Below are 25,814 nucleotides of genomic sequence, written 5' to 3' on the forward strand. Positions count from 1 at the left end.
GCCCAGTGCCTGCATTGATAAAAGGTGGGATCGCACTGAACCCTAGTGGTCATAGTCTGCCTTTGCAGCCACACTGAGGTAACATTTCTCAGCTTTTTAAGACCCAGATTGAACTCCATCCCTCATCTTTTACGCAAGTAATCCTCCTAAAGAAAGGACAGAGGCACGGAAACAAGTAGTTGAATGTTCATGGAGACAAAAAGAAGAAATATAATACTGTTGTGGATAAAGGCTTAAAAATAGCTATAATACTGTTGAGAGAAACAGTAGCAGCAAGAATGAACAAGATGAGCAAGCTCAAGGGGGTATGGGGTAGCTAGGAGGAACACAAAATGGGAAATCTGAGTAGGAAGAAAGATAAAAGGTCAGAACTGAGAGTGAAAAGAGCCTGGACTTCAGGATCAGGAAGACCCTGGGGTCTTACTAGCTACTAGGTTGTGTGCATGTTATTTTGTTTCACTGAGCTTTTTTTTTTTTTTTTTTTCCCATAAAACTAGCTCTTCTGATTGGATCATTACCACGGTCACTAAGAGCTACTGGAGCCAGAGCACTCTGCTTGGATCCCAGCATTACTAATTACTGGCTAGGTGCCCTTCCAAGAAACTTATAAGCATTATCTCACTCAATCTCCGAAGAGCTCCTAGCCAGCATTCAGTAAGAGTTAGCTATTATTGGTATAATGAACACATATAAAGTGCCTAGGATAGAGCTGGGCACTATGAGGCACCCCCGTAATCCCAGCTACTCAGGCTGAGGCTGATCACATATTCAAGGCCAGCCTAGGCATTTGGCAAGACTCTGCCTCAAAATAAAAATAAAAACAGTTGGGATATAGATAGCTCAGTGGTAGAGCATCCCTGATGCTCTCTAGTCCTGCAAAAAAATAACTATGGTAAAATCAGTATATTGGTAGTACCCTTTCCTCCCCCACTGGAATCTGATTCTGGTCAAAACACAAGTCCCTATCACATGAGCACCAGTTAGGAAAGGGTACTACATAAAATACACGCCACAATATCCTTCCAAGTCTGTAGATTCTCTACAGATCTCCCTAACACAATCCTTGTAACTCAGTTGAGTCTTCTATTGACGTTATTTGGAGGAAGTGAGACTAATGGGCTTCCATGACTTTGACCCAGGGAGGCATCTTGGATTAGAATGCACCGGCAAAACTGACATCCCCTGGCAGATGGCATGAGGTTCTGAGGTAGACCCCAGGGGATGCTTGCTTCCTATCTTCATTCCAGGGCTGAGCGGCATGCTTGTGCTCGATTATCTTATGCTTAGTACTCAATGAACTAGCTGTGGACATCAAGGAGCTTTTGTTCATAGAGAATCAATTAGCCAGGGAGGACACATTAAGCTGACATAGCTCAACCTCTGGCTGTCAGTCTTGATCTCATCAGCCCCAAGCTCTTGGCCTTTCAGAAGAGCCTTAGGAGGAACGTGGAAGACAAGTGATCAGGACTGGGTAAATAGGACAAAACTAGGGCTAAGGAAAATAAACACACTGGAGTTTATACAAAAACATTTTATTTATTTTTCATATTTCTTCTTCCCATCTCTATCCCCCAACCTAAAACCCAGCCAACTTCTAAGGTTTCCAGCTACTGGGTCTTGAATATGGGGTGCTGGGGACATGGTTGGAGGTTATGAAAGGTGGGAATCTCCTACCCCACCAGTTGTGGAAATTGAAAGAAGCTTTCCTGCCTGGCTGAAGGCAGCTTCCCAGGATAGCCCCTCAAGTCAAAGGATCCATCCCCACTGGATGGTCATGAAGAAGACATAACATGTCTCTCAGGGGCCCAGAGGCTCCAAGTCACTCCTTACCAGGCCAAGGCTCTACAGCTGGATCAATGTGTGTGTGTGTGTGTGTGTGTGTGTGTTTTCACACGTGCTTGCAGTTCTGGGTCCTAATCAACAAATAGGAAGCCGGAAGAGTCTGGCCTGGTAGAAATGAGATGAGATGGGGAAAGGAGGATGCAGAAGAGAAAGTGGGTTTGGGGTAGGGCTACCTGTTTAGAGAGGCCCGTGTGGCAGTAAGCACTTCTGGCCTCACGACCACCTTAAATGAAGAAGGGAGCCCTGTTCCCACTTAGGCAAAGGACAAATGACACAATAAACACTTTTGGTCTGAGAGTGCCAGGAAAGGGCACCTGTTGGCACAGAAAAGTGCAGCCAGCCCCCATCTGGAAGACAGGACATGGCTGCCTCCCTAGCCACCACAATCTACTCTGAGAACTGTCACCCCTGCCTCTGCCATTATTGCCCTACCACAAGCTCTGCTGGAGACTATTGCTGCCAGACTCCAGCTGGTGGGACAGAAATAAAGACCCTGAGCTCCAGGGCCCTGCCCTTGGGGTGAGACCTACCCATGGAGAAGTCTGGCTCTTTCCCACAGTCCTGCTGCTTTAAGCCAAACATACAGAACTCTCCTGGGAGGGCACTTGGCCCATAGTTTCTCTGGAAGATGAGATCCAGGGAAGCGCTCTCAGAGAGGAAGAAGAGCCTTGGAACAGTATTTTTTCCTTTTTCCTGTCCCTGCTCTGCAGGCTCAGAAATCCGAGTCTGCATCCATGAGCTCTGCCTCCATCAGGTTTGTGCGAGAGTGAATGGGCCCCAGACCCTGGCGGCAGCCCTGAGCCCAGGCCGTGGGGGCTGGAACACTGGGGAGAAATGTATCCTGACGGACACTGGGCTCTGGGCAGAAGGGGTTGGAGACCAAGGTCCAGGCTCCCTGTCGGCAGGATTCCCCAGATCCCCAGGCTCCTGAAGCCACCAGGCATTTTTGTCGGGGGAGCTGAGGCAGCCGAGGAACAGCACTGGTGGCAGGGGCAGGGGCAGGATGATGAAGCTCAGGGGCTGGTGCCAGGGGGCACACCTCCTTCTTCCTCTTCCTTCGCTTCTTCTTCCGGCCCAGGCGCTTCTCCAGCTCTGGAGAGATCTCTGCCTCAACTAGCCACAGGTTGGCTTGTTCTTCTGGGGGTACTGTCAGGAGAGAGAACACTGCCTGGGGCCCTGGCTTTGTCCTCAACACCCTTCCCTCCCCAGCATCCCTATTCTCTGTGCGCATGTGTGTGTGTGTGGTGCTGGGGATTGAACAAGGGCTTTGCACATGCTAGGCAAGCACTTTATCATTGAGTGTTCTACCTATACCCCTAGCTCCCAGCACCCCTATTCTTGAGCTCTGGACTTCCAGTGCCTTGACTTCAGATCCTCTGGGACCTTTCCTTCCTCCTCCCCCTCTGGTAGTAGTGCCTGGTATTCCAGTCCCAGCATCTATGCCCACCACCTCCCTACAGAAGCCTAAACTCTCATACCTGGAGTCGCCACAGGAGTGACAGACACGTCCTGGGGCAGTATGGCTCCTCTCCTAGCCACCATCTTGGTGACATGCTGGGCCCAGGCAGAGGAGACATCAGCTGAGGGTTCATTGAGGTCAAAGGCCAAACCCGCTTTGGAGATGGAAAGAAAGATGGAATAGTGACTTCCCAGTCCCTCTCAGTGGCGCCTTCCTTATCTAGCACCATTCCCCTGAGTTAGTCCCTCCCCCTCCAGTTGTCAGAGAAAGGTCTATAACCACAGAGATCTATGCATTCAGAATCTGAGGGGAGCAGCTTCAAGTCCCCAAAGGGCTTAAACAACAGTCAGAAATCTAGTCTTAGAACCCTGGCTTACTCTGGCCCAGAGAGCAAATGGAAAAGGAAGAGAATGGGGAGAGAGCCCTGTGTGGTGGCACACGCCTGTAATCCTGGGTGGTTCAGGAGGCTGAGGCAGGAGGATCACGAGTTCAAAGCCAGTCTCAGCAAAAGTGAGGTGCTAAGCAACTCAGTGAGACCCTGTCTCTAAATAAAATACAAAACAGGGCTGGGGATGTGGCTCAGTGGTGGAGTGCCCCTGATTTCAATCCCCAGTACCAAAAAAAAAAAAAAAAGAAGAAGAAGGGGGAGAGAGGGGAACCCTCACAGACCATGAACAGGAACAGAGGAGAAAGAGAGGCCTTCAGAGAGGTGAGGTGGACTAGAAAAGAATGAGTGTGTGAGTGGGAGAAGGAAGAACAGTCTGCCAAACATCCAGTGTCCTGGGAGGGGAGGCAGCTGGGCACTCGAGGTTAAGTGGCTCGAGGGAGGACAGGGCCAGGCTCACCCACAGGCCCATCATGGGAGACAGTGTGCATGCTGAAGGACAGCTCCTGGCCTGGATTCTGCAGCAGCTCCCGCCGCTTAGAGAAGGCCTTGGCAATCATCTTGCTCTTCTTGATCCGTTTGGGCTCATCATCACCCTGCCCAGTCAACCTGAGAAAGTGTGGAGAGGGGAGTGGAGGAGCGGCCACTCACCACCAAATCTTGTGAAAGATAGCGTCCCATTCCCTCTAGGTTAGGAAGTTCTGAGAGTCTTAAATGCCTCAAAGACTCTAAGGAGTAGAGACCTTCCCTGCAAATAAGTGAACCTAGAACACAAGGCTCCTGTGTACCCTGCTGTCAAGTCATCAACTTTCACCAAATGCTGCCCACTGGCTCAGTATTTGGTCCACACTCATACCTCAGGTCGCCCAAGGACAGGCGGCGCCACCAGGGGGCGGTGGATAGCCACTGAGAAGAGGACCTCAGGCAGCTCAGTGCCCTGTTTTGGAAAACACAGCTGTCCAAGACCGTGTGCAGGAAGAACTAGACAAAGCCTAAAGGTGGGGACCTGAGGCTGCAATTAAGACAGGAGGGACAGGATGAGCTGGCTGCTGATCCCACCTGCACCAGGTGCGCCTCCAGATGAGAAGTGTGGCCTTGGTCCAGACCCAGGTGCTCATGGCGATACCAGTGCCAAACATGGCAAACAGGTTGATCTTCTCCACCAGGAGACTGGGGCGATTCTTGATCTCACAGTCAGGAATGGGTTTCTTGGTAGGCAGCCCAATGGTCACATTGGCCTGGCACCTGTGGTGAGGGATGGTTGACAGTTGAGTCTTTCTGAGTCCAATGGGTAGGGATCCAGACTATCAATCCAAAGACTTTGGAAAGAGTACAATTCTCATGGTACTCTTGGGTGGTTTTGTTTGGGGACTGGGAATCAAACCCAGGGACTCACTCATGAGTGCTCTATCACTGAGCTACATCCCCAGTCCCTCACAGTTGAAACTTCCCAGGCTAGAAGCTGGAACCTTTAAAAATGAGCCTGAAGCAGTCCAGACAAATGTCCACTTTAATGGGCATTTTAACTGTTGCTCCTTATAATGGCAGGTGCTGCACTTGAGGAAGTTGAGATGACTCACTCTCTCCTAATCATCCTCATTCATACACAAAAAAGCACAGGTACAACTAGCAAACCGGAACAGGTTGTTAACCTTTCATAGACAGGTATCTACTCCTGTGCAGGGATCTATGGAGAAAGCTGTAGAAGGTACAACCTTGAGTTGGTCAAAGAAAGCAAAGGATGAAAAGCCTTCTTTTTTATTTTTATTTTTTTGGTACCGGGGATTGAACTCAGGGGCACATGACCACTGAGCCACATCCCCAGCCCTATTCTGTATTTTATTTAGAGACAGGGTTTCACTGAGTTGTTTAGCGTCTTGCTTTTGCTGAGGCTGGCTTTGAACTCGCAATCCTCCTGCCTCAGCCTCCGTTGCTGCTGGGATTACAGGTGTGCACCACTGCACCTGGCTTGAAAAGGCTTCCTAACAGTTACAAACACACCATCCCATCAGCCAGCCAAGGGGTGCATGTAGAAGGGCAGAGTTGAACAGGCACTTGAAGGCTCTTTCCCAGGTCTGGCACAGCACAGAGCAGCTAATGTCTTGGGGGCCCAGACACTATTAGCCTCATCTGTTGAGGGACCTGGCAGACTCCTGCTGCACAGCAAAGGGGATGCTGTCCTTACAGCCAGGGCTCCAGCTCCCACCACTGCCACCTCCAAACCCAGTCCCCACACTCACAGCACATAGTCCCGGAAGCTGCGCTCCCACTCAGCCTGGTTAAAGAAGTCGTAGAAGTGGCAGCTGAAAGTGATGAGCACAAAGCCAAAGGCCAGGAAGCCAAAAATGCCTGTAGAGGACAGGGACATAATGGGACGTTACCGGTCAGACACTGGAGCAGTATGGGGGAGTGTGTCTGCCCTAATGAGCAATAGAGGATGGGGTGAGTTCATACTGGGCTCAGGTCAAGAAGGGTATTCTCCAAAATAAAGCAAGAAGGACCTGTGAGGCAAATGTTGGAAGGCTCCCATGGGAGAAGTGGGGACATGGAGCTGTCTTGACTCAACTTGCTTCTCCCATCTGAGAAGGCCCTCTTCTTTCAAGCTGCCACCAGTACCACCACCTACACACACATACCTTGTCCTTGTCCCATGGCTGCTAACTTGTCCCCACTGCATTATTGCACCCTGGAGGCTCCTGAGCCCCAGGAGGGTACAGTGTTGGGCTGGCCAGAACTTCAGACCTCAGCCACTCACCCAGGCGCAGCATGGTCTCGTTGATCTTGCTGGCAGCCTTCTCACTCAGCAGCCCCGGGTGGTTGCTCTTGATGGAGAACAGAGTCATGACTCCTGAACAGAACAGGGACCTCATGGGTTAGCAGAGTGAGGCCACTCTCCTGAGAAGGACAGGAATATAGGGGAGGGTCCCAGGGCCCCAGAGTCCTGGGTCTGATTACACCTGTGCTGACTTAAAGCTTGGAGGACTGGAGACACTGGAGAACGGGAGAACAGCTAATAGCAATTCTGCTATGGGCTGGAATGACACAGCGGCAGCATCCAGAGAGAAAGAGGGAGCCCCTGTCCTGACCCCACTGCTCCTAAGGAAAGCAGCCAGGTCAAAGTTTTCTGATGGAAAAGGCGTAAAACCAACTCAAGAACAGCACCGTTGGGCTGGGGTGTGGCTCAGTGGTACAGTGCTTGCCCTGCATGTGTGAGGCACTGGGTTTAATCCTCAGAACCACAGAAAAATAAAGATATTGTGTCTATCTACAACTAGAAAAGAGCAGCACTGTTGGAGAGAAAATGCTGTGGGACACACATATAATCTTAAAATTTCTAGTAAGTATATTAAAAAAAAAACTAATTTCAATGTGTTTTATAAATGTAATATATCCAAAATGTAATCGCACCAATATATAATCCACATAACAAATCATTAACAGATATTTTCCCCCTTTTTGGTGCCTTTTCTTTGAAAGGCAGTGTGTATTTTACACTTATAACACATCTCAATCTGGACTAGCGGCAATGCAGGTGGCTAGTGGCTACTGTACAGGACAGCACAGATATGAGACATAAATCAGAGGCACAGACACTGCCAGAAAGGGAGGAAAGAGGAGGAACAGAAGGCTGACTGTTCAGTGGGAGGAAACTGAAACTGACAAAACCCAGCGAAAATAAGCCAGATACGGAAGCTCAATGTGGGGTGGCAGATTGAGACAGGGAAGTTAGGGACGAGTAAATCTGTGCATGTTGTGAAAACTATGTGTGCGTTGGGGTAGGAAGGAGATGGAAACCAAACTCCAAAAGACTGACAGTATAAAATTAAAGACAGCACGCACAACCAAGGGCCACAGGTGGATCCACGTGGGCAGAGTGGGTTACCCAGGCTGGTCATCACATAACTGTACCCTGCCAAGGGGAGGCAGGGGCTGGACTGCAGTCTCAGTTCCACTCAATAAGCCTGGTCAGGGCTCTAGAGGAAGGGGTACATTTTTCTGGACAATACAAAGGCACTGCCACATAGCAAGAGCTCATGGTACTGTACCTGTCTAAAGGTCACCTTCTTCTACACTGCACCAAGGACTGGGATGAGCTAGCTGCAGTCTCAGTGTGCAGGTAGCAGAGCTGGTGACCCTTGTTCCTACTTCCACAAAGCAGGCTTTCGGCACACGTGTGGTCCCACTGGCCTTGGCCTAGTCCTCACTCACCTCGGATGAGGAAGTAGCCTCCCACAATGAGCACCAGGCCAATTGGGGCCAGGACGAAGCCAGCCCGGTAATGGTAGTTCTTGTAGCCCACAAAACAGATGCCGCTCACGGAGTCCCCATCCACCTGCAGCAGGAAAGTGTGGGAGGGACCTTCAGTTGCTGGTCCCTCCCACAAGACTATCCCACTCAGGTCGCCAGCCCCCGCCAGTCACTATACCTGGGCCACAGCGAGGATTGCCACGGTGAGGACAAAGGGGAGTGACCACGTGAGCAGATGGAAGTAGGAGGTCTTGCCTGAGAGTGGCTGGTAGGTGGTGCCCAGGGCTTTGAAGGAAGTGTGCCAGGCATAGGTGAGGACCACAAACCAGACCACACCAGCCATCAGGGCATAATACACGATGACAAAAATGATGACGCAGGACAGGGTCTCATTGGAGCTGTGCAAATATGTGGGTGTAACATGGGAAGGTCAGTCTGTACTCCCTCTACCAAATCTCTCCACCCTGTCCCCAAATCCTGGGCTGCTAAGGTCTGGAGGGTCCCTGGGCTTGGGGACAGGACCCAGGTCACATGAAGGGGTTCTAGAAGATACTGCTTTAAATCCAGGTTTTGAGGCAGAAGCCAAGGCTCAACAAGGGGAATCCAAACCCAGATGAATCCTTCCCTGAAATCCTGCTTTCAGGTATAACCTATCCCTTCTGTGGGAAGTGCCCACTACAGTTTTCCTCCATCGTCCTCACCTCTGGGTCCTCAAGACACTTACGTGGGCTCCCCTAGCCTCATGGTGCCATCTGCTCTGCACACGATCTCCCGGCGGGCACCGTCCATGAACTGGGCCAGCCAGCCAATGCTGCCCACAAAAAAGCATGCATTGACGTAGAAGAGAATCACTGCAGGGTAGCGATTGGAGTTCCGCCAGTCAGCCACAAAGGTGGCCTGGAAGAGAGTGGCCGTTCTGCCAGGTGAGGGTTGTTCTGCTGCCACGGACACCCTTATCTAAACCCCAGGCTCTTCCATCATGACCCTTCCCTGGGGTGCCCCCTCCCCCCCCAAGCCCAGCCCCATGCTCCTTTCCTGTTTCCAGGAGGAGGGAACACCTGTACTCAAAGCATGACCTGTCCTCCCTTGTGACTGACCAGGGTGAAGAGCGTGCAGAGGCCGGTGACAGCACCAAAGGCTGCAATGTAGCTGTGCATATCCTGGTGCTCGGCCTCGGTGAACAGTGGATTCTGACACTGGATCCCGCAGCCCTCAACATCCTCGTACCAGCTCTTGGGGTTGTCTGTTCGCACCAAGGGCGCTTCACACTGACCCGAACTGTTGAACTTGATGTTCTGCACCTCATTCTGGCACCAGGGAAGGGAAGAAGGCAGTGGCAAAGGGAGATCAGATCAGGGATGAGCCTCTTCTTCAGGAAAAGGTATCAGGGGCAGAGTGTGGTGTCGGAGGCCCATTCCAGGACTCAAACAGCCACTCAGTGGCTGTGCAGGCTTGGGTAATTAACTGACCACCTGTTGACCACTCGGTGCCTCAGCTTTCCCATCTATAAGATGGTAGTACCTACCACACAGTAGAGTTTAAGGGTTAAATTAATAGATGTAAAGTGCTTATCATGGTATTTGGCATGTACTAAATAATAACTAGCATTATTACTATCATTCTTACTATTATTATCAGTTTAGACCTCTAGATCTTACCCCCTTGTCTTGGTGTCTCCAGCTGTATGATCAACTCCCTAAAGACAGTCTCCTCTCATCCATGACTCCTGTAAATTCCCTACACCTAACAAAGTGGGTGCTCAAAAAAAATTTTTTTTTTTGCTAAATTTATTATCTTGGATCAGTAGAGAAACCCTGATAAATTGGTCTAGCCAGTGAGTTGCAGTTTGGGTTTGTGACTCATGGCTCCCACGGCTGTAGACTTGAGGTCCCCAGGAAAGAAGGCTCTGGTTCCTCTGCATCCTGCCAGACCCTTTCCTATGTTAGGCCAGACATCGCAGATCCTGCTCCATAGACAACTCACCGGGCAGCCTTCAGGGAAGTGGTCAGGGGTGCAGCGCAGGAAGTCAGGCCAGCCTCGCTCCCGCTCCACAATGGCACACGGGCCTCGGGTGGCCTGGCAGAGGGTGCGGCTGGGCAGCTCCACTCGTTCATTCTCACACTTGGGCATGTACACAGCACACAGCAGGGGCTGGATCACTGCCCAGCATCGGGGGGCATTCCGGAGGCCTAGGCAGGGGTGACAGTGTCGGCTTATTACAGTGAAACCCGTCTTTACTGATCCACTAACACAGCTGCACCGCTTGGTCCCCAGGCCTTTGCCACACTGCAGGCCATTACTGCTCAGACCTGTCAGACGTGGCATTTTTCAACAGGACATTTGGGCAGGACAATTCTTTGTGCTTCAGGACTGTATGGTGCATTGAAAGGCATTTAGCATCCCTTAACCTTGCCTACTAAATGCCAGCAGAACCCTTAAGTAACTGTGACAAACAAAAGATGCCCCCACTCACTCACTCCAGGGGTAGCAACTAGTGGAGGGCTTGAAGAAGAGCTTCTGGGATGCTGGGAATATTCTAGTTCTTGATCTCGTTCTGGTTACATGAGTATGTTCATCTTGTGAAAATCATGATCTATGCTCTAGTCTGTATGTACACTGTAATCCCATCAAAATTTTAAAACCAGATGCCATTTCCAAATTCCCTGCTAGGGAATGGCAGTACCTCTGGTTGAGTACCCTGGAGGGATCACCTTTTCAGAGTGTTTTTGAACCCTTCCACAGAATTCTTCCAGAACAGGAGGCTATGAGACCCTACCCCCCACTCCTCCCAGGGCCCATTCACCAGAACCCAGAATGGTCTCCCCTTACCCAGCCTCCAGAACACTTGTTCTTACCAAGCTAAGGTGAGAGAGAGAAGAGGTAGGGGCTTAAGAAGAGGTAGTCAGAGGAGCCAGGAACTCCAGAGCCAGAGGAGGAAACAGGAGATCAGATGGAGAGAAACACAGGAGGCTCGGTCCAGTGCAAAGGGAGGAAAGACAGGCAGAATCAGGCAGAGGTCTCCTGGCAGCCCCACCTGGCCCAGGCCTCTCCCCTGCTCTCTCCAGGAGCTGGCCTCATTCAGCTTTCTGTCCCCTTAGCCTCTCCTCAATCACCCCTGCTCCAGGAGCTCAACAAATCAAGTAAGAAGTTGTACTGGGAGAATCTTCTGAGGACATGACAGCCAGCATGGACAACTGTCACACTGTCAGGCTGGGCATGGTGGGGGCAGGTAACCACCCTATTGGAGAGAGGTGACACAGTGGAAAGGCCAGGATCATGGGCACTGCAAATTAGCCTGGCTCCAAAATCTTGGTTCCTGGCTATGTAAAGCTGGGCAAAGTACTTAATCTCTATCTCTAGCCTCAGTTGCCTCATCTATAAAATGGGAATGAAAGATTTAACCTCCCAGAACTACTATGAAGAGTGAGAGACAGCATGTTAAATGTGCTTGACTCAGTGCCTGTCAGGTAGTAAGCACACAGGAAGGGTTGTTTTTACTAGTCTGAGGCCTCTGACTGCTCACAGGTCACAGTCTAGACTCCAGGGAACCAAGCAAGAACCAAGTTCTTGCCAGTTATGAAGCAATATTCTCAGGCAATGGTTTCCAATTGATTCAAATCAGAATCACCTGCAGGACCCTCATCACCTAGATGGAGGACCCAGTCCCAGAAATTCTGAATGGGTGGATTTGGGTTGAAAACATAGCAGTGGGTATCAGGGGCAGGGTTGTGGGAGAAAGCAGCAGGACAGAACACAGATGTTCTAGGTATGAGGAGGCTACATGCTCACCAACCCACCACGAGGTGAAAATATCATAAGTAGAAAATGCATTTTTCTTTTCTTTATTTCCCATTTTTTTGGTGCTTGGGTACTACCGCTACATTCCCAACTCCTTTTACTTTTTATTCTGAAACAGAGTCTCACTCACTAAATTACCCAGTCTGACCTCAAACTTGTGATCCTCCTGCCTCAGCCTCCAAAGTAGCAGGGATCATAAGTGTGGGCCACTGCTCTGGGCTGGAAAATGCACCTAAACTTCTGAGCAACCCAGTACAGCCATACAGTGCACTGTGGAGCATCAGTGGTTTCCCTTATGATCACACAGCTGACCCAGAGCGGCATTCTCCCCAGCATCTGGAGAGAAGATGAGGCTGCGTATTTCGAGTCCAGGAAGAAATCCAATTCAAAATTCCATGTACAGTTTCTACTGAATGTGCATTGCTTTGCACCATCCTGAAGATGAAAAATTGTTAGCTGAACCACTGTAAATGTCTGTATGTAGAAGTGATGGGCCTGTTCTCTATCTTAAATATGGTGGCCAAGATACTATGCATTTGTTTAAACTAATAGAACTGTACAAAAAAAAAAAAGCAAATTTTACTGGATGTTTATTAAACAATACATTTAAGTTGGTTGCGGTGGCACATTCCTATAAACTCAGCTAATCCAGAGGCTGAGGAAGGAGGATCAAAAGTTCAAGGCCATTGTATGAATTCATTCTGTGTCAGGTTTGGATACCATATATATGCATTACAGGACTCCCCGCTTCATGTTATGGCTGCTTATTTAATAAGTGTTATAAAGATCAAATTCATAAATTAAAAAAAAAAAATCAAGCCTAGCCTTGGCATCTTAGTGAGACCATGCTCAAAATAGAATTATAAATTTAAAAAAGGTTGAAGATTTAGCTGCCTAGTAAGTACAAAGCCCTGAGTTCAATACCCTGTACTACAAAAACAAAAACAAAACAAATAATACATTTAAGATGGTAGATCCAGGTGTGGTAGCACACACCTGTAGTTCTAGTGACTCAGAAGGCTAAGGTAGGAGGATTGCAATTCAAAACTGGCCTTAGCAACTTAGGGAGACCCTGTCTCAAAATAAAAAAATGAAAAGAGCTGAGGATGTAGCTCAATGGTAAAGCACCCTTGGGTTCAATCCCCAGTACTTAGGGAAAAAAAAAAAAAAGCAAGGAAAAAGCTCTCTGGAGTAAAGTGTATTCTAGAACAGCATCAGGCAGTTAATTAATAAAAATGCTGTGTTATTTATCTGGGTTTTATGATACCATTTTTCTTTTTTTTTTCCCTCTTCATTTTAAATATTGTCTCTTACTTTAAAAATAAACTCTCCAGAAAAAAGATAGATTATTAATCTTAAAGGACAATTTAGGAGCTATTTCGGGAAAAATAAAGTGGATTCGTTTTCCCATTTCTTGCATGAAAGAAAATTCCAGATAGATCAAAAATAACTACATTTTTATTTTAAATTGAAGTACTAGAAGAAAATATTGGAAATGGTTTTTTTAACCTTAGAGTGAGGAAGCATGACATAAAACCCAGAAGCCATGAAATAAATTTAAAGAAAAGAAACTTCAGAAAAAAGAGATACATTAAGTAGGATAAAAACCAAATAAAGTCATAAGAAGAGCCACATGAAAAAATATATTTCTAGTACATATCATAGGTAAAGAGTTAATCTCTTTATATGCATACAGCTCTTCCAAATCAGCAGGAAATGCATAATCCTATAGAATTATGGGCAAAAGACAAAATAGACCACACAGAGAAAACACAAATGGACTTTGAAAAGGTCATAAAGACTTTGATGACTTTTTGAACATAAAGAGATATTCAACCTCTTAAAATAAAGGCAAAATAAAATGATAATAAGATGTAACTTTTTAACCTTCAGACTGGTAAAGATTAAAACATTTGAAAATACTGTATTGTCAAGAGTATGGGGGAAAACTGTTACTTCTATATATTGTTGATAGGAATAAAAATTGGTAAACCCCTGTGGAGACCATTTGGTGTTATCTATCAAAATTTTATACTAGCAATTCTACTTCACATTTTCCCAAAGATAATATAGAAGATTATTCATTGCAGCATTGTTTATAATGGCAGAGTGGAAACAGCTTGCCTCCATATCCATAAACAGAACATCAACTAAATAAAATAACACATCAGGGACTGAGGGAGGTAGCCAGTGATAGAGCAAATGTTTAGCTCATGTGTGGCCCTGGGTTCAATCCCTGGAACCAAAAAAAAAAAAAATCAAATCAATGTAAAAGAACATTATTCAGGGTTGAATTATATACATTGAAAAGAAATGATGTCCAGTAGTCCAAAATGCTTTTATTTGTATTTTATTTAGAGACAAGATCTCACTGAGTTGCTTAGCATCTCACCATTGCTGAGGTTGGCTTTGAACCTGTGATCCTCCTGCCTCAGCCTCCCAAGCGCTGGGATTATAGGTGTGACCTTTATTTCATTTGTTTATTTATTTATTTATATGCGGTGCTGAGAATCAAAGCTGGTGCCTCACATGTTTTAGGCAAGTGCTCTACCACTTAGCTACAGCTCTACCCCTCCAATATGCTTTTTATTTTTGTTTATTTTGGCGGTGCTAAGAATGAGCACAGGGCCTGGTGCATGCTAGGCCAGGGTTCTACCAACTGAGCTGAATCTTGCACCCATAGATCTATATAAAGCAAATAGCATAGATCCTAGAAAATAGCACTCAACAAATGGTTGACTTTTTTTTTTTTTTTTTGGCATTGCCAGGGCTCAGATCCCAGGCCTGGCCTGGAGCATGCTAGGCAAGCACTCTACCACTAAGCTACATCCACGGCCCCAATATGATCGTTAAATGGACACAGTTGAGTGGAGAACAGTCCCCACAGCATAGCACCTGTTGGGAGTAGAGGAGAGACTTAAGGCCACCCCTACAACTGGACATATGTCAGATATCTCTAAGAGGACATATAAAAAAGTAGTGTTGTAGAAAGGAAAATGGGTAACTAGAAGCAGAAATGGGACTTAACTTGTTCCTTTTGAATTTTGTACCATGTGCATGTGCTATTTAAAAGCACATGGCTCAGCAGTAGAGGGCTTGCCTCACACTCGCAAGGTCCTGGGTTCGACCCTCAGCACCATAATAAATAAATAAATAAAGTTGTTTTTTTTTTTTTTTAAAGCACATGGTATAACATTCTTTCAAAAGCAATTAAGCTTAAAAACAAAAATATAGAAGGCTGGGATGTAACTCAGTGGTAGAGCACTTCCCTAGCATGTTCCAGGCCTGGATTAGATCTCCAGCACTGCAAAAAACAAAGATAACAAACAAACATACATGTGTGTGCACGCGCGTGTGTGTACACAAACTAGAATGAGGGGAAACTGTCCAGAGAAGAGAAGGTAATGAAACCGGAAAGAGTACAAATGGGGACATCAGCTTTATCTGTCTATATTGTTTTATTTCTTTTACTTTTATTTTATTCTTTTTGGTATTGGAATGCTTTACCACTGAGCTACATCCTAGCCCTATTTATTTATTTATTTATGAAAGAGAGAGAATTTTTAAATATTTATTTATTTATTTTAGTTTTCGGTGGACACAGCATCTTTATTTTATTTTTATGTGGTGCTGAGGATCGAACCCCGCGACCCACGCATGCCAGGTGAGCAAGCTACCTTTTGAGCTACATCCCCAGCCCAACCTTTTTATTTTTTATTTTGAATCAAGGTCCTGCTAAGTCGCCCAGGTTGGACTTGAACTTGCAATCCTCGTGCCTCAGCCTACTGAGCAGCTGGGAAGACAGGAATGCACCACTGCACCTGATTTATTTCTTTTATCTAACTAAACAACAACAATGTGAAACAACAACAAAAGAAAAATAAAAACACAAGTATTACAATATTAGACTTTGTACATTTTTATAGTCATAGCCTTTAAAAATAACATTTACCACAAATGAAGCTAGACTTTTAAAGACTTTTTATGTGATTCTGATTATTAAAGTTGAGAACTCCTGCTTAAGGTTGGGTTAACATTAGAAAATTAAATCAATGCAATTTACTACAGTAACAGATTAAAGGGGAAAATTATATGATCATTCTCATTAACAGAAGGTAGAAAAGATAGCTGATAAAAATTCAACATTTATTCATGATAAAATAATTGGCAAATAAGAAGATTAAAAAAAAAAATCTTTTTTTTTTTTTTCCAGTACTGGGGATTGAACCAAGGTGCTTACTGAGCCACTGAGCTACACCTCCAGCCTCTCTTTTTTTTAGTTGCTGATGGACCTTTATTTTATTTGCTTATTTATATGTAGTCCTGGGAATCCAACGCAGCGCCTCACATGTAGGAGGCAAACGCTCTACTGCTGAGCTACAACTCCAGCCCCCATCTCCAGCCTCTTTTATTTTTTATTTTGAGACAGGGTCTTGCTAAGTTGCTAAGGCCCTCACTAAGTTGCTGAGGCTGGACTCACACTTATGATCCTCTGGCCTTAGCCTCTTGAGTTGCTGGCATTACAGGTGTGGGCCACTGTGCCTGGCTAAAAGAAAGCTTTCTTAATTTGATAAAGTGTAACTGACATCACACATCAAATTTATCTGTCAATCTTTCTCTTTGGAAATCAGAAACTCAAATAATGAAGGATGCTATTACTATTACCATTTCTATGTAACAATATCCTAGAAGTCTGGTGTACAGCAATAGAAATAAATAAAAGATATACATCTTGAAAAAGAAGAAACAAAATTCATCCATAAATGATTTTGACTACATATATGAATAAATTTAGCAAGTTTACTGGATTCAAAATCAAGTGTTTTTTTTTAATTTCAAGTGTATTTCTTTTTTTTTAATTTAATTTTTTTTATTTGTTGATGGAATTTATTTTTATTTATTTATATGTAGTGCTGAGGATCAAACCCATGGCCTTGAACGAATTAGGCAAATTATTTACCACTGAGCCACAATCCCAGCCCCAAGTTTTTTGCGTGCTGGGGATTGAACCCAGGGCCTTGTGCATATAGGCAAGCTCTCTACCAACTGAGCTATATCCCCAGCCCCAAGTGTATTTCTTTATGCCAACAATAAACACAAAATGAAACAAATGTTAAAGTCATCATTTAAAATAGCATCAAAAATAGCAAGTGTCTAGGAATAAATCTAATGAATGATATTTAATAACTATAGAAAACTATAAAAATACTGAGAAAGATAAAATATCTAAGTAGAAAAACAAATGTTCAAAGTTTGGAAGACACGAAAATAAACAGATCTATTTTTAAAACTTCAAATCAATCTATATAGTCAATGTAATCCCAATCAAAATCAACAACCTGTACTTTTATAACAACACAAAGGACCAAGAATAGCCCAGACTCTCCACTAGACATGAGTATATTATAAAATAGAAGTTCTTAGCTTGTGATTCATCAAGGATTCTTGGAGAGAATTCAGTAGTCCATGAACTTGGATAGGAAAAAAATACACCTAACTAAAATTCAGCCCTTCCTCTACTATGAATGTAAGCAATATGCCATAATAATGTTCAGCACAACCCACAGCTTCATCAAAATGGAATCGGATATTTTCATCACAGATATCTGTAAATCTTGTCAGTTCCATCACTATTTGGTCATTATAGTGGCTATTACCCCTGTAGTAGGTCTTATTTAGCTAATAAAGAAGCACACATGTATTGGAGCACAAATTTGTTTCTTTATATTTGATTCATTTTTATTTTTGGTGCTGGGAATTGAACCTAGGGCCTCACACATGGGGCACATGCTCTACCACTAAGCTACACCTCCAGTCCTGTGTTTCAGTATAATCCATTTCCTTTATGACCCTATACACTTTTAAAATTTTTTACTGATACACAAAACATGAAAGTTGTACATATATATTAATGGGGTACCATTTAATGTTTGATACCTGTACACACTGCATCATGTCTAAATCAGGTTGAAACATATTTATCTCCTCAAACATTTAACATTTGTGGCAAAAGCTTTCAACACCTTTCTTCTAGCTTTTAGAAATACACAGTAGCTAAGTGTTACCTATAGTCACCACACTGTGCGATAGCACCCAGAGCTTCTTGATCCTGTCTTAACTGTAACTTACTATCTATTCATCAACCTTTCCTTCTCTGCACCTCCCTCCCTTCCTACTGTCCCCAGCCTCTTGTAACCGCCATTCTACTCTTTTAACTTCTAGGAGATCAACTTTTGTTGTTGTTGTTGTTATTGTTTTTTTGTTTGTTTGTTTGTTTTTTGTAGTTGGATGGATAGCATGCCTTTATTTTATTTTTATGTGGTACTGAGGATCGAATCCAGTGCCTCACATTTGCAAGGCAAGAGCTCTGCCACTGAACTGCAGCCTCAGCCCCTAGAAGATCAACTTTTTTAGGCTCCATAAATGAGTGAGTCACGCAATACTTGTCTTTACATGCCTGACTTTAACATGTGATCTCCAGTTCCCTCCACATTGTCACAAGTGACAGGGACTTATTATTTTTCATAGCTGAACAGTAGTCCACTGTGCATATGTACCACATTTTCTTGATCCATCCATCTCTTAATGGACACTTACATTGTTTCCATTTCTTCACTATTGTGAATAGTACTGCAATAAAACATGGAGGTGCAGAAGTTTCTTTAACATACTGACTTCATTTCCTTTGGATATATACCCAGTAACGGGATTGCTAGGTCATATGGTGATTCTATTTTTAATTTTTTGAGGAACTTCCATTCTTTTCCATAATAGCTATGTTAACTACATTCGCCTCAACAGTGTGCAAGTGTTCCCTTTTCTCCACATCCTCTTCAGCACTTGTTACCTTTAGTGTTTTTTATATTAGCCATTCTGGAACTGAGGAAAGGTGATATCTCATTGTGGTTTTGACTTGTATTTCCCTGACAGTTACTGACGTTGAACATTTTATGTACCTGTTGGCTATTGGGGTGACTACTTCTTCTTTTTTTAATATTTATTTTTTAGTTTTAGGAGGACACAATATCTTTATTTTATGTGGTGCTGAGAATCGAACCCAGTGCCTCACACATGCTAGGTGACTTCTTAAAAAAAAAAAAAAAAAGTCCATTGCCTAATTTTTAATTGGGATTTTTTTTTTTTTTTTTTTTTTTTTTTTTTTTTGCTACTGAGCTTGAGCTTTTGAAGTTCCTTATATATTCTGGATATATGATTCTAAATACTTTTTTTTTAATCCAATGTATTTTACTTTATGAATTTAAAAGTACTATGTTGAGGAGTGTTTAGATTTTACAAGACTGCCAAAGAAGTCTTTGGCTCAAAGAAGGTGAAGAACCATGTTAGAAAGATATGGTAATTAAGATGCTATGATACTGGCAAGTGACAGACATATAGACATACAGAACACAATAAAGAGCCTGGGGGTGGTGGGGGACTGTGTGTGTGTGTGTGTGTGTGTGTGTGTGTGAGAGAGAGAGAGAGAGAGAGAGAGAGAGAGAGAGATTGATTGATTTGTGGCAGAGTGTGGGAAAAAGAGATTCTTTTTTATTTTATTTTTCCTTTTTTTTTTTTTTTTTGCAGTACTGGGGATTGAATCAAGGGTCTTGCACACACCCTAGGCAAGTGGCTCTACCTCTGTGCTACAATCCCCAGTTCTTTTTCCATTTTAAAATTTTCAGACAGACATATCAAGTATCTAGGATGGTCTCAAATTTGTAGTCCTCCTGCCTCAGCCTCCCAAGAAGCTGAGATTACAGATGTGCATCAGGGCATCTAGCTAAAAGTATTCTTTTTAATAAATGCTGTTGAAATAGGGCTGGGGTTGTGACTCAGAGGTAGAACACTTGCCTAGCATGTGCAAGGCCCTGGGTTTGACCCTTAGCACCACATTAAAAAAAAAAAAAAAAAGGTATTGTGTCCAACTACAACTGAAAAATAAATTAAAAAAAAAATGATGTTGAAACAATATATATATAGAACTATGCTTCTACAAAAATCAAGTCCAGGTGAGTTATATGCCTGAAATGATAGGAAAATCTATGAAGTTTCTAGAAGATAACATCAGAGAATAAATTCACGACTTTGGGGCAGGAAAAGATTTTTCTAAAAAAGCATTAATTATAAAAGTTTGAAGAATGATTACAGTTCAAAACTTCTATTCAACAAAAGATGCAAAGAAAACAAGGCAAACCACAGAAGAGATTTTTAACACACACAACCAATAAAGAACTTATATCTAGTATATATAAAGTACTCCCACAAATCTTGCAAAAATGACAGTCCTGTAGAAAAGTAGGCCAAAGATTTAAACAAATTCTTCACAAAAGAAGAAATCCAAAAGCTGGGCACAGTGTGTATACCTGTAATCCCAGCTACTAAAGAGGCTGAGGCAGGAGGATAGCAAGCATGAGGCCAGCTCAGCAACTTAGTGAAAACTTGTCTCAAAATAAAAAGGATGTAGCTTAGTGGTAAAGCATCACTGGATTCAGTCTCCAGTGCCACAAAATAAACAAGTAAACAAATAAATAAATAAAAGAAGAAGAAATATAAATAGTGGGTAAACATTTGCAAAGATGCTTAACCTTACTAGTAATCATAGAAATGCTAATTAAAACCACAGGGTTCCCCCAATGTATTTCAGAGGCAATCTGCTTGCCTAGCATGTGCAAGGCCCTGGGTTTGATCCCCGCACCACCACACACACACAAAAAAATTAAAATCATAAATATATATCACATTATATGCATTAGACTGGAAAAAATTTAAAAGGTTGATAATACCAAGTGTTGGTTAATGATGACATTTTACAAGGCTAGAGGCAGTATGAATTGGTACAATGACTTTATAAAAGAGTTTGGTACAATATGAAGGTATGCATGCTTTATCATCCAGCAATTCTATTCCTCAAGAATGTATTTGGAAGGCTGGGGTTGTAGCTTAGTAGTACAGCACTTGCCTAGCATGTGTGAGGTACTGGTTTCAATTCTCAGCACCGCATATAAATAAATGAAATAAAGATCCATTAACTAAAAAAAAAAAAAAAAGAAAAGAATATACTTGGGATAAAACTGTGTCAAGGTGCATCAGGATATACATAAGAATACCCATAGCAATGTTATTCACAATGAGCAAAAATTGGCAATAACTTAAATATTTAACAACAACAACAAAAAAATAGATAAACAAATTGTAATGATTCATACAATGGAATACTATTCAGTAATGAAAAGGATCTGCAATAACATGGATGATCTTACCAAATAAAGCAGTATAAAGGAAGTGAGTTGAAAAGGATACATACTGCATGATTCCACTTATGTGAGATTCAAAAAACATGCAAAACTGAAATATACTGTTTAAGGATTTCAAAACTAGGTGGTAAAATGTACAGGAAAAAAAAAGAGAAAGAATTATCAAAACATCAAGATTATTGGCTCCCTCTAGAGAAGGGGGAAAGGGATGTGACTAGACCAAGTTCTAGACCCAGGTGTCAATGTATAACTGTTATTCAGTACCTTTGTGTTTTATGCTCCTTTCTTTAGACCTAGTATATTCCACAATTCATAAGTTAAATGTGATGCCAAAATGAAAACTTGGTCCTTGGGTGTTTTTCTGTATTTCTATACTTTCTCAAATAACACACACACACACACACACACACACATATTTGGGAAAGTATATGTAATATGTATTTATTTATAAAAACATTTATTAACTGCAAGTCATATATATATATATGTGTGTGTGTGTGTGTGTGTGTATACATATATATGTATGTATTTTTTTAAAGACAGAGAGAGAGAATTTTTTAATATTTATATTTTACTTTTCGGCAGACACAACATCTTTGTATGTGGTGCTGAGGATCGAACCCGGGCTGCATGCATGCCAGGTGAGCGCGCTACGGCTTGAGCCACATCCCCAGCCCTGTATGTATTTTTTTTTAAATATTTATTTTTCAGTTGTAGTTGGACACAATACCTTAATTTTATTTATTTATTTTTATGTGGTGCTGAGGATCAAACCCAGGGCCTCACACGTGCTAGGCTAGTGCTCTACCGCTGAGCCACAACCCCAGCCCTTGTTTTGTTTTTAAACTGATTCTGATCATCGACCAGGTTTGGAAATGGCTCTAAGGAAATCCTTCTTGATCTGCCCCTGAAAATTGTCCACCATCATCAACAATGTCCCTTCTCTCACCTCTCAACTTGAGGTCTGGGAGACAAATAAGAAATTTCTCCCAGCTTTTCTATTTCTTTCCTGCAGGCTGTGTCTCAGATGGGCGACAGGGCCACAACCCATGTACACCACAGAGGCAGTCAAGGGAGCTACGTGCAAGCTCTCAGTGACCTACTCCCTTGCCAGCTTCAGGGCCTCTTTCTTGCCCCATTTACTAAACCAGATTTGGCCTAAGGTGGATCATGGCCTGGACATTATGTTTGTCTGGTCAGCCTGGAATGCCTGGGAGGAGGCATTTCCAGCTGTAATGGGGGGAGATGCTAAGTGACAGAAGAAGCTCAATTCCAGAGAGATCAACAACAGGAGAGACCTGTACTATACAGACCTAGAAATTAGACCAATCTGAGCTATAAACTTCTCATTCATGGTATTCTTCCAAAGCCTCAGCAATCTGGTCAAGGAAGCACATAGTATCCCATTCTCTACAGCAACTTCTCTCTCCACACCTGCTGGGAATCTCCACAAATGCAGCCAAGGAGCATCCACAATTCCCACAGCCTAAACCAAATACATACTTTCTTCCTAAACCTACCCCTCCACTACTGTTCTCTACCTTAGTGAAAAGGGTAACTCTGTTCTTCTCTAGTGCCCCCTCTTATTATGAATCAGCATCCACATATTAGAGAAACTGATCTGCTCTTAATTGTCCTAAAGAGAAATGTAATTTTATTTACATAAAACGGAAAATAGCAGTATTTACTTGTTTGTTCAAATTTCCAAATAACCTTTTCTGTTAGCACTTGCCTTGAATGAAGCATGATCTCCTTGACCTAGAAAAAGGTACTTGAGATTAAAATCTGCTGTTATTGATATAAACACACGCCAGTGGTTGTTAATAGCCTATCCTCCTCTTGATGGCAGAGGGATGGTGTCTGCATTCTTCATCTGCTTATGCCTCAGAACCTGTCTGAGGAGGTGACATGCGACAAGCCTCAATATGCAACTGAATAAATAATGAGTGGTTGTTGTACACTCAGTATTCTGAGGGGGGGGGGAAGAGGGGAGGGGAATGACGACCAAGTCTCTATCAACAATTTACACATGAAAACAACTAAATCATCTTCATTCTTCACCCACAAAAACACCTGTAAGAGCCAGGTAACACTGACCATATTTAACACCAGATCAAGATCACTAACTCTGGACAGGACAAGCCACTAGCCAAGAGCCCAGCTAAGAACCTGGCTATGATTATCACATATGCCTCAGGTTTACCCTCCCCACACACTGACCCAGCTTACAACAACATTTGCTTGTGGCCCTACTTCACAGAACACCAAGCAGCAAGAACAAAGCAGAAAGAGTGCAACCAAACACACAAGGAACAGGACTGAACTGAAGGATGGGGGAAGGCAGAGAGAAGAGTAGCCTTGGGCTCAGTGCTTATGCCTCTGCAGGACCCTGCCCAGTCAGCTAGTAAGGTTTGAACTCATGCACTCTTCTATCAAAACCACTTCTGCTAGCCCAGCAGCTGCTTTCAGGAGTATGGGCCCCTTCTCCTTGATCTGATGGTAGGCAGCTTCATAAGTGCATTTAACTTAGGAGATTTCAACCATAGACCTCTGCAAAATAAATAAAGAGGAGAGAATATCTTTCCTGTCAGTAAATCAGAACAGGGTGAGATTCTAGTGCCAAGAGATTTGGATTTTCCATACAGCTGGCTCCTAAACTTAAGTCTTAGTTCAGGTAGTGCTCAATAAACCTTGCTTGATCTTTATTTTTTTCCCTGTTCCTTTTATTATTCTTTCAATCTTTTGCATGTATATAACTTTAGAGACACAGTTATATTTCCTATGTATACCTGTTCTTATATAGTGTACATTACTATATCTCACATGATTTGTGCAAACATATAAAGAGTGTATATGCAAAATTACATGGATCTTGCACTATAGTATTTTTTGGAGTTTTCAAAGCTACTGTGGTTATACATGGCTCTGCCTTATGTACTGATTTTAGAACCTGACCTCTACACAAGACATAGCTCCACCTTGTGTATTATCCTCCAAGTTCTTCCAGCATCTGCACCAAGCCAGGAACTTTGTGGCCTTGTCCAACATTGAGCAAAAGCCAAATTAACAATGGCCAGCTGCCTACTTATACTACTTCCACTAGGATCCTCCCTAGCCCTGGGGGTCAAGTTAAGACATGGGGCACCCAGGCATCAAAAGAAGAAGGCTCTAAGGTCTGCTCCTGACTCCTAATTTTCTTTTCTTTCAGTCATAGTTTTTAAATTAAAGTGGCTAGAAACAGGCATGACAAGGCCAGTTCTTTTCCCAGTGCCCTGTGGACCCCCAGTCCAGAAGAGTGACAAGTGAGGAGATAATCCACTCTACACTCCTAAGGAAGGATCTCTTTGGGTTCCTTCTGCAGTTTTCAGGCTCTGCCAAGGAGAAGGCTTTGGGGCTTCAAGTGTCAAAGTATCCCAGACTTAAGTCTAGATGAGCCTAAGGATCTAAATTTCTAAAGAACACACAAACGACAGTTGGAATTGTCTCTTCATTCTTGGCCCCTAGCGTGGATAAGCGTTCCCATTTTTCAGATAAGGAAACTGAAATATCTTGTGAAAGTACATCAAAATCAGAGTTATCTAGACTTCCTATCTCTTGAATCAAAATTTCCAGATAGTTCTGATTACCTCTCCATTATTTATCACCAGAGTGTTTCTTTTCCTTCACTCATTTCACAAATTTACACCCACCTTTCCCCTCCAAAAGCTAAATCCCTTCAACCTCCAACTTTTCTTTTTTTCTCTCCAATTCTGATTTCGCGGAGGTCTAAACGCCGCCTAGAATCTCCCAGGACCCTGCTTCCAGAGTAGGTGGAGCATCTCCTCTTCCTAAAAAACGTTCTTTTCTGTGGCTCAGAGCCCCCTCCTCACAGGCCTCTCATCCCCCACCCCCATTCTTTGCTCGCCCACCCTGCCTTTTGTGATCAGTTTCCACAATTTCCTCGCCCTCCCTTCCCCATCATGCAGGGTCCCCTCCTGCACGTAACCTACCCCTAAAGTTCCAGTTCGGTCCTCCAACTTTCCCGGGTGCAGTCCCCGACCTCTCAGCAGCTCAGGCCGGAGCCTAGTCCTTTCGGCAGTGCCCCCACCCCATCACTACAGCCCCACGACCTAGCTCGGGTGTGCTTACCCGACCAGAGCACGAGCTTGCCGTGCGCTTCCTCCTGAGAGTCCGAGTCCCCGGCCAGCAGCGTGGAGGTGGCCCCGTAAGGCAGAGCCGAGCCCAGGCACACGTTGTAGCGCAGCGGCTCGCAGTGGGCGGCCCGGCCGCAGTGGCTAAGCAGCGGCGGAGGGCCAGTCACGGCCGCGCTCCTTCTCGCGCTCCCGCCAGCGCTACCCGGCCCAGGCCCGGTCTCATTCCCGCTCAAGGCCGCCCCCCGGTCCGGGCCCCCCAGCAGCAGCAGCAGCAGCAGCAGCCCCAGGAGAGGCAGCTCCGGCCCCCACGCAGGGCGGGCAGCGGCCATGGCCAGACCCGCCAACTCAGCAGAAGCCCCGGCGCCCCCGCCCGCTCCCCAGAGCCCCCCGGCCACACTCACAACCCTGGGGGCCGCGGAGGCGGCTCAAGCGACCTGTGCGCCCCTTGAGTTCGGGGCCGGCTTCTCCCAGACGCTCAGCGCGCCCCGGCCCCTTGGCGCCCAACTTCGCAAACTTTGGAACCCGGGGCCCATGTTGGGCGGCAGAGGCCCGGGCAGGGATGCGCAACTCCCCACTCCCTCGGCTGGCGATCCAAGCTGTCTTCAGCCTCGGGAGCCCTCGGGGCCCCCAATCCCCAGCCCCATTCCCTCTCCCACCACTAAAACCAACTCCCGGCCCCACGATGAAGGCCAGGCGCC

General features: G+C 44.6%; 1 protein-coding gene across 1 annotated transcript; it reads right to left on the reverse strand.

Moving 5' to 3' along the window:
* Positions 1-1,569: 1,569 nt before the first annotated feature.
* On the reverse strand, positions 1,570-25,445 carry Smo (smoothened, frizzled class receptor). The gene is made up of 12 exons (XM_027950149.2): positions 25,112-25,445; positions 9,918-10,123; positions 9,032-9,241; positions 8,659-8,831; positions 8,113-8,332; positions 7,896-8,019; positions 6,442-6,534; positions 5,927-6,035; positions 4,746-4,931; positions 4,147-4,295; positions 3,321-3,455; positions 1,570-2,988 (listed from the first exon to the last, which is right to left on the reverse strand). The coding sequence occupies exons 1-12, from the start codon at positions 25,443-25,445 to the stop codon at positions 2,555-2,557; spliced, it is 2,373 nt and encodes a 790-aa protein (XP_027805950.2). The 3' UTR covers positions 1,570-2,554.
* Positions 25,446-25,814: the final 369 nt, after the last annotated feature.

This window comes from Marmota flaviventris, chromosome 1 (genome assembly GCF_047511675.1).
Source record: "Marmota flaviventris isolate mMarFla1 chromosome 1, mMarFla1.hap1, whole genome shotgun sequence".
NCBI lineage: Eukaryota > Metazoa > Chordata > Mammalia > Rodentia > Sciuridae > Marmota > Marmota flaviventris.

Coding starts and splice junctions, on each gene's coding strand:
- Smo (XM_027950149.2), bottom strand. CDS start 25,445: ATGGCCGCTGCCCGCCCTGCGTGGGGGCCGGAGCTGCCTCTCCTGGGG. Junction 9,242..9,917: donor ACTTCCCTGAAGGCTGCCCG/GTGAGTTGTCTA, acceptor CCCTGGTGCCAG/AATGAGGTGCAGAACATCAA. Junction 8,832..9,031: donor TCTGCACGCTCTTCACCCTG/GTCAGTCACAAG, acceptor ACTCTCTTCCAG/GCCACCTTTGTGGCTGACTG.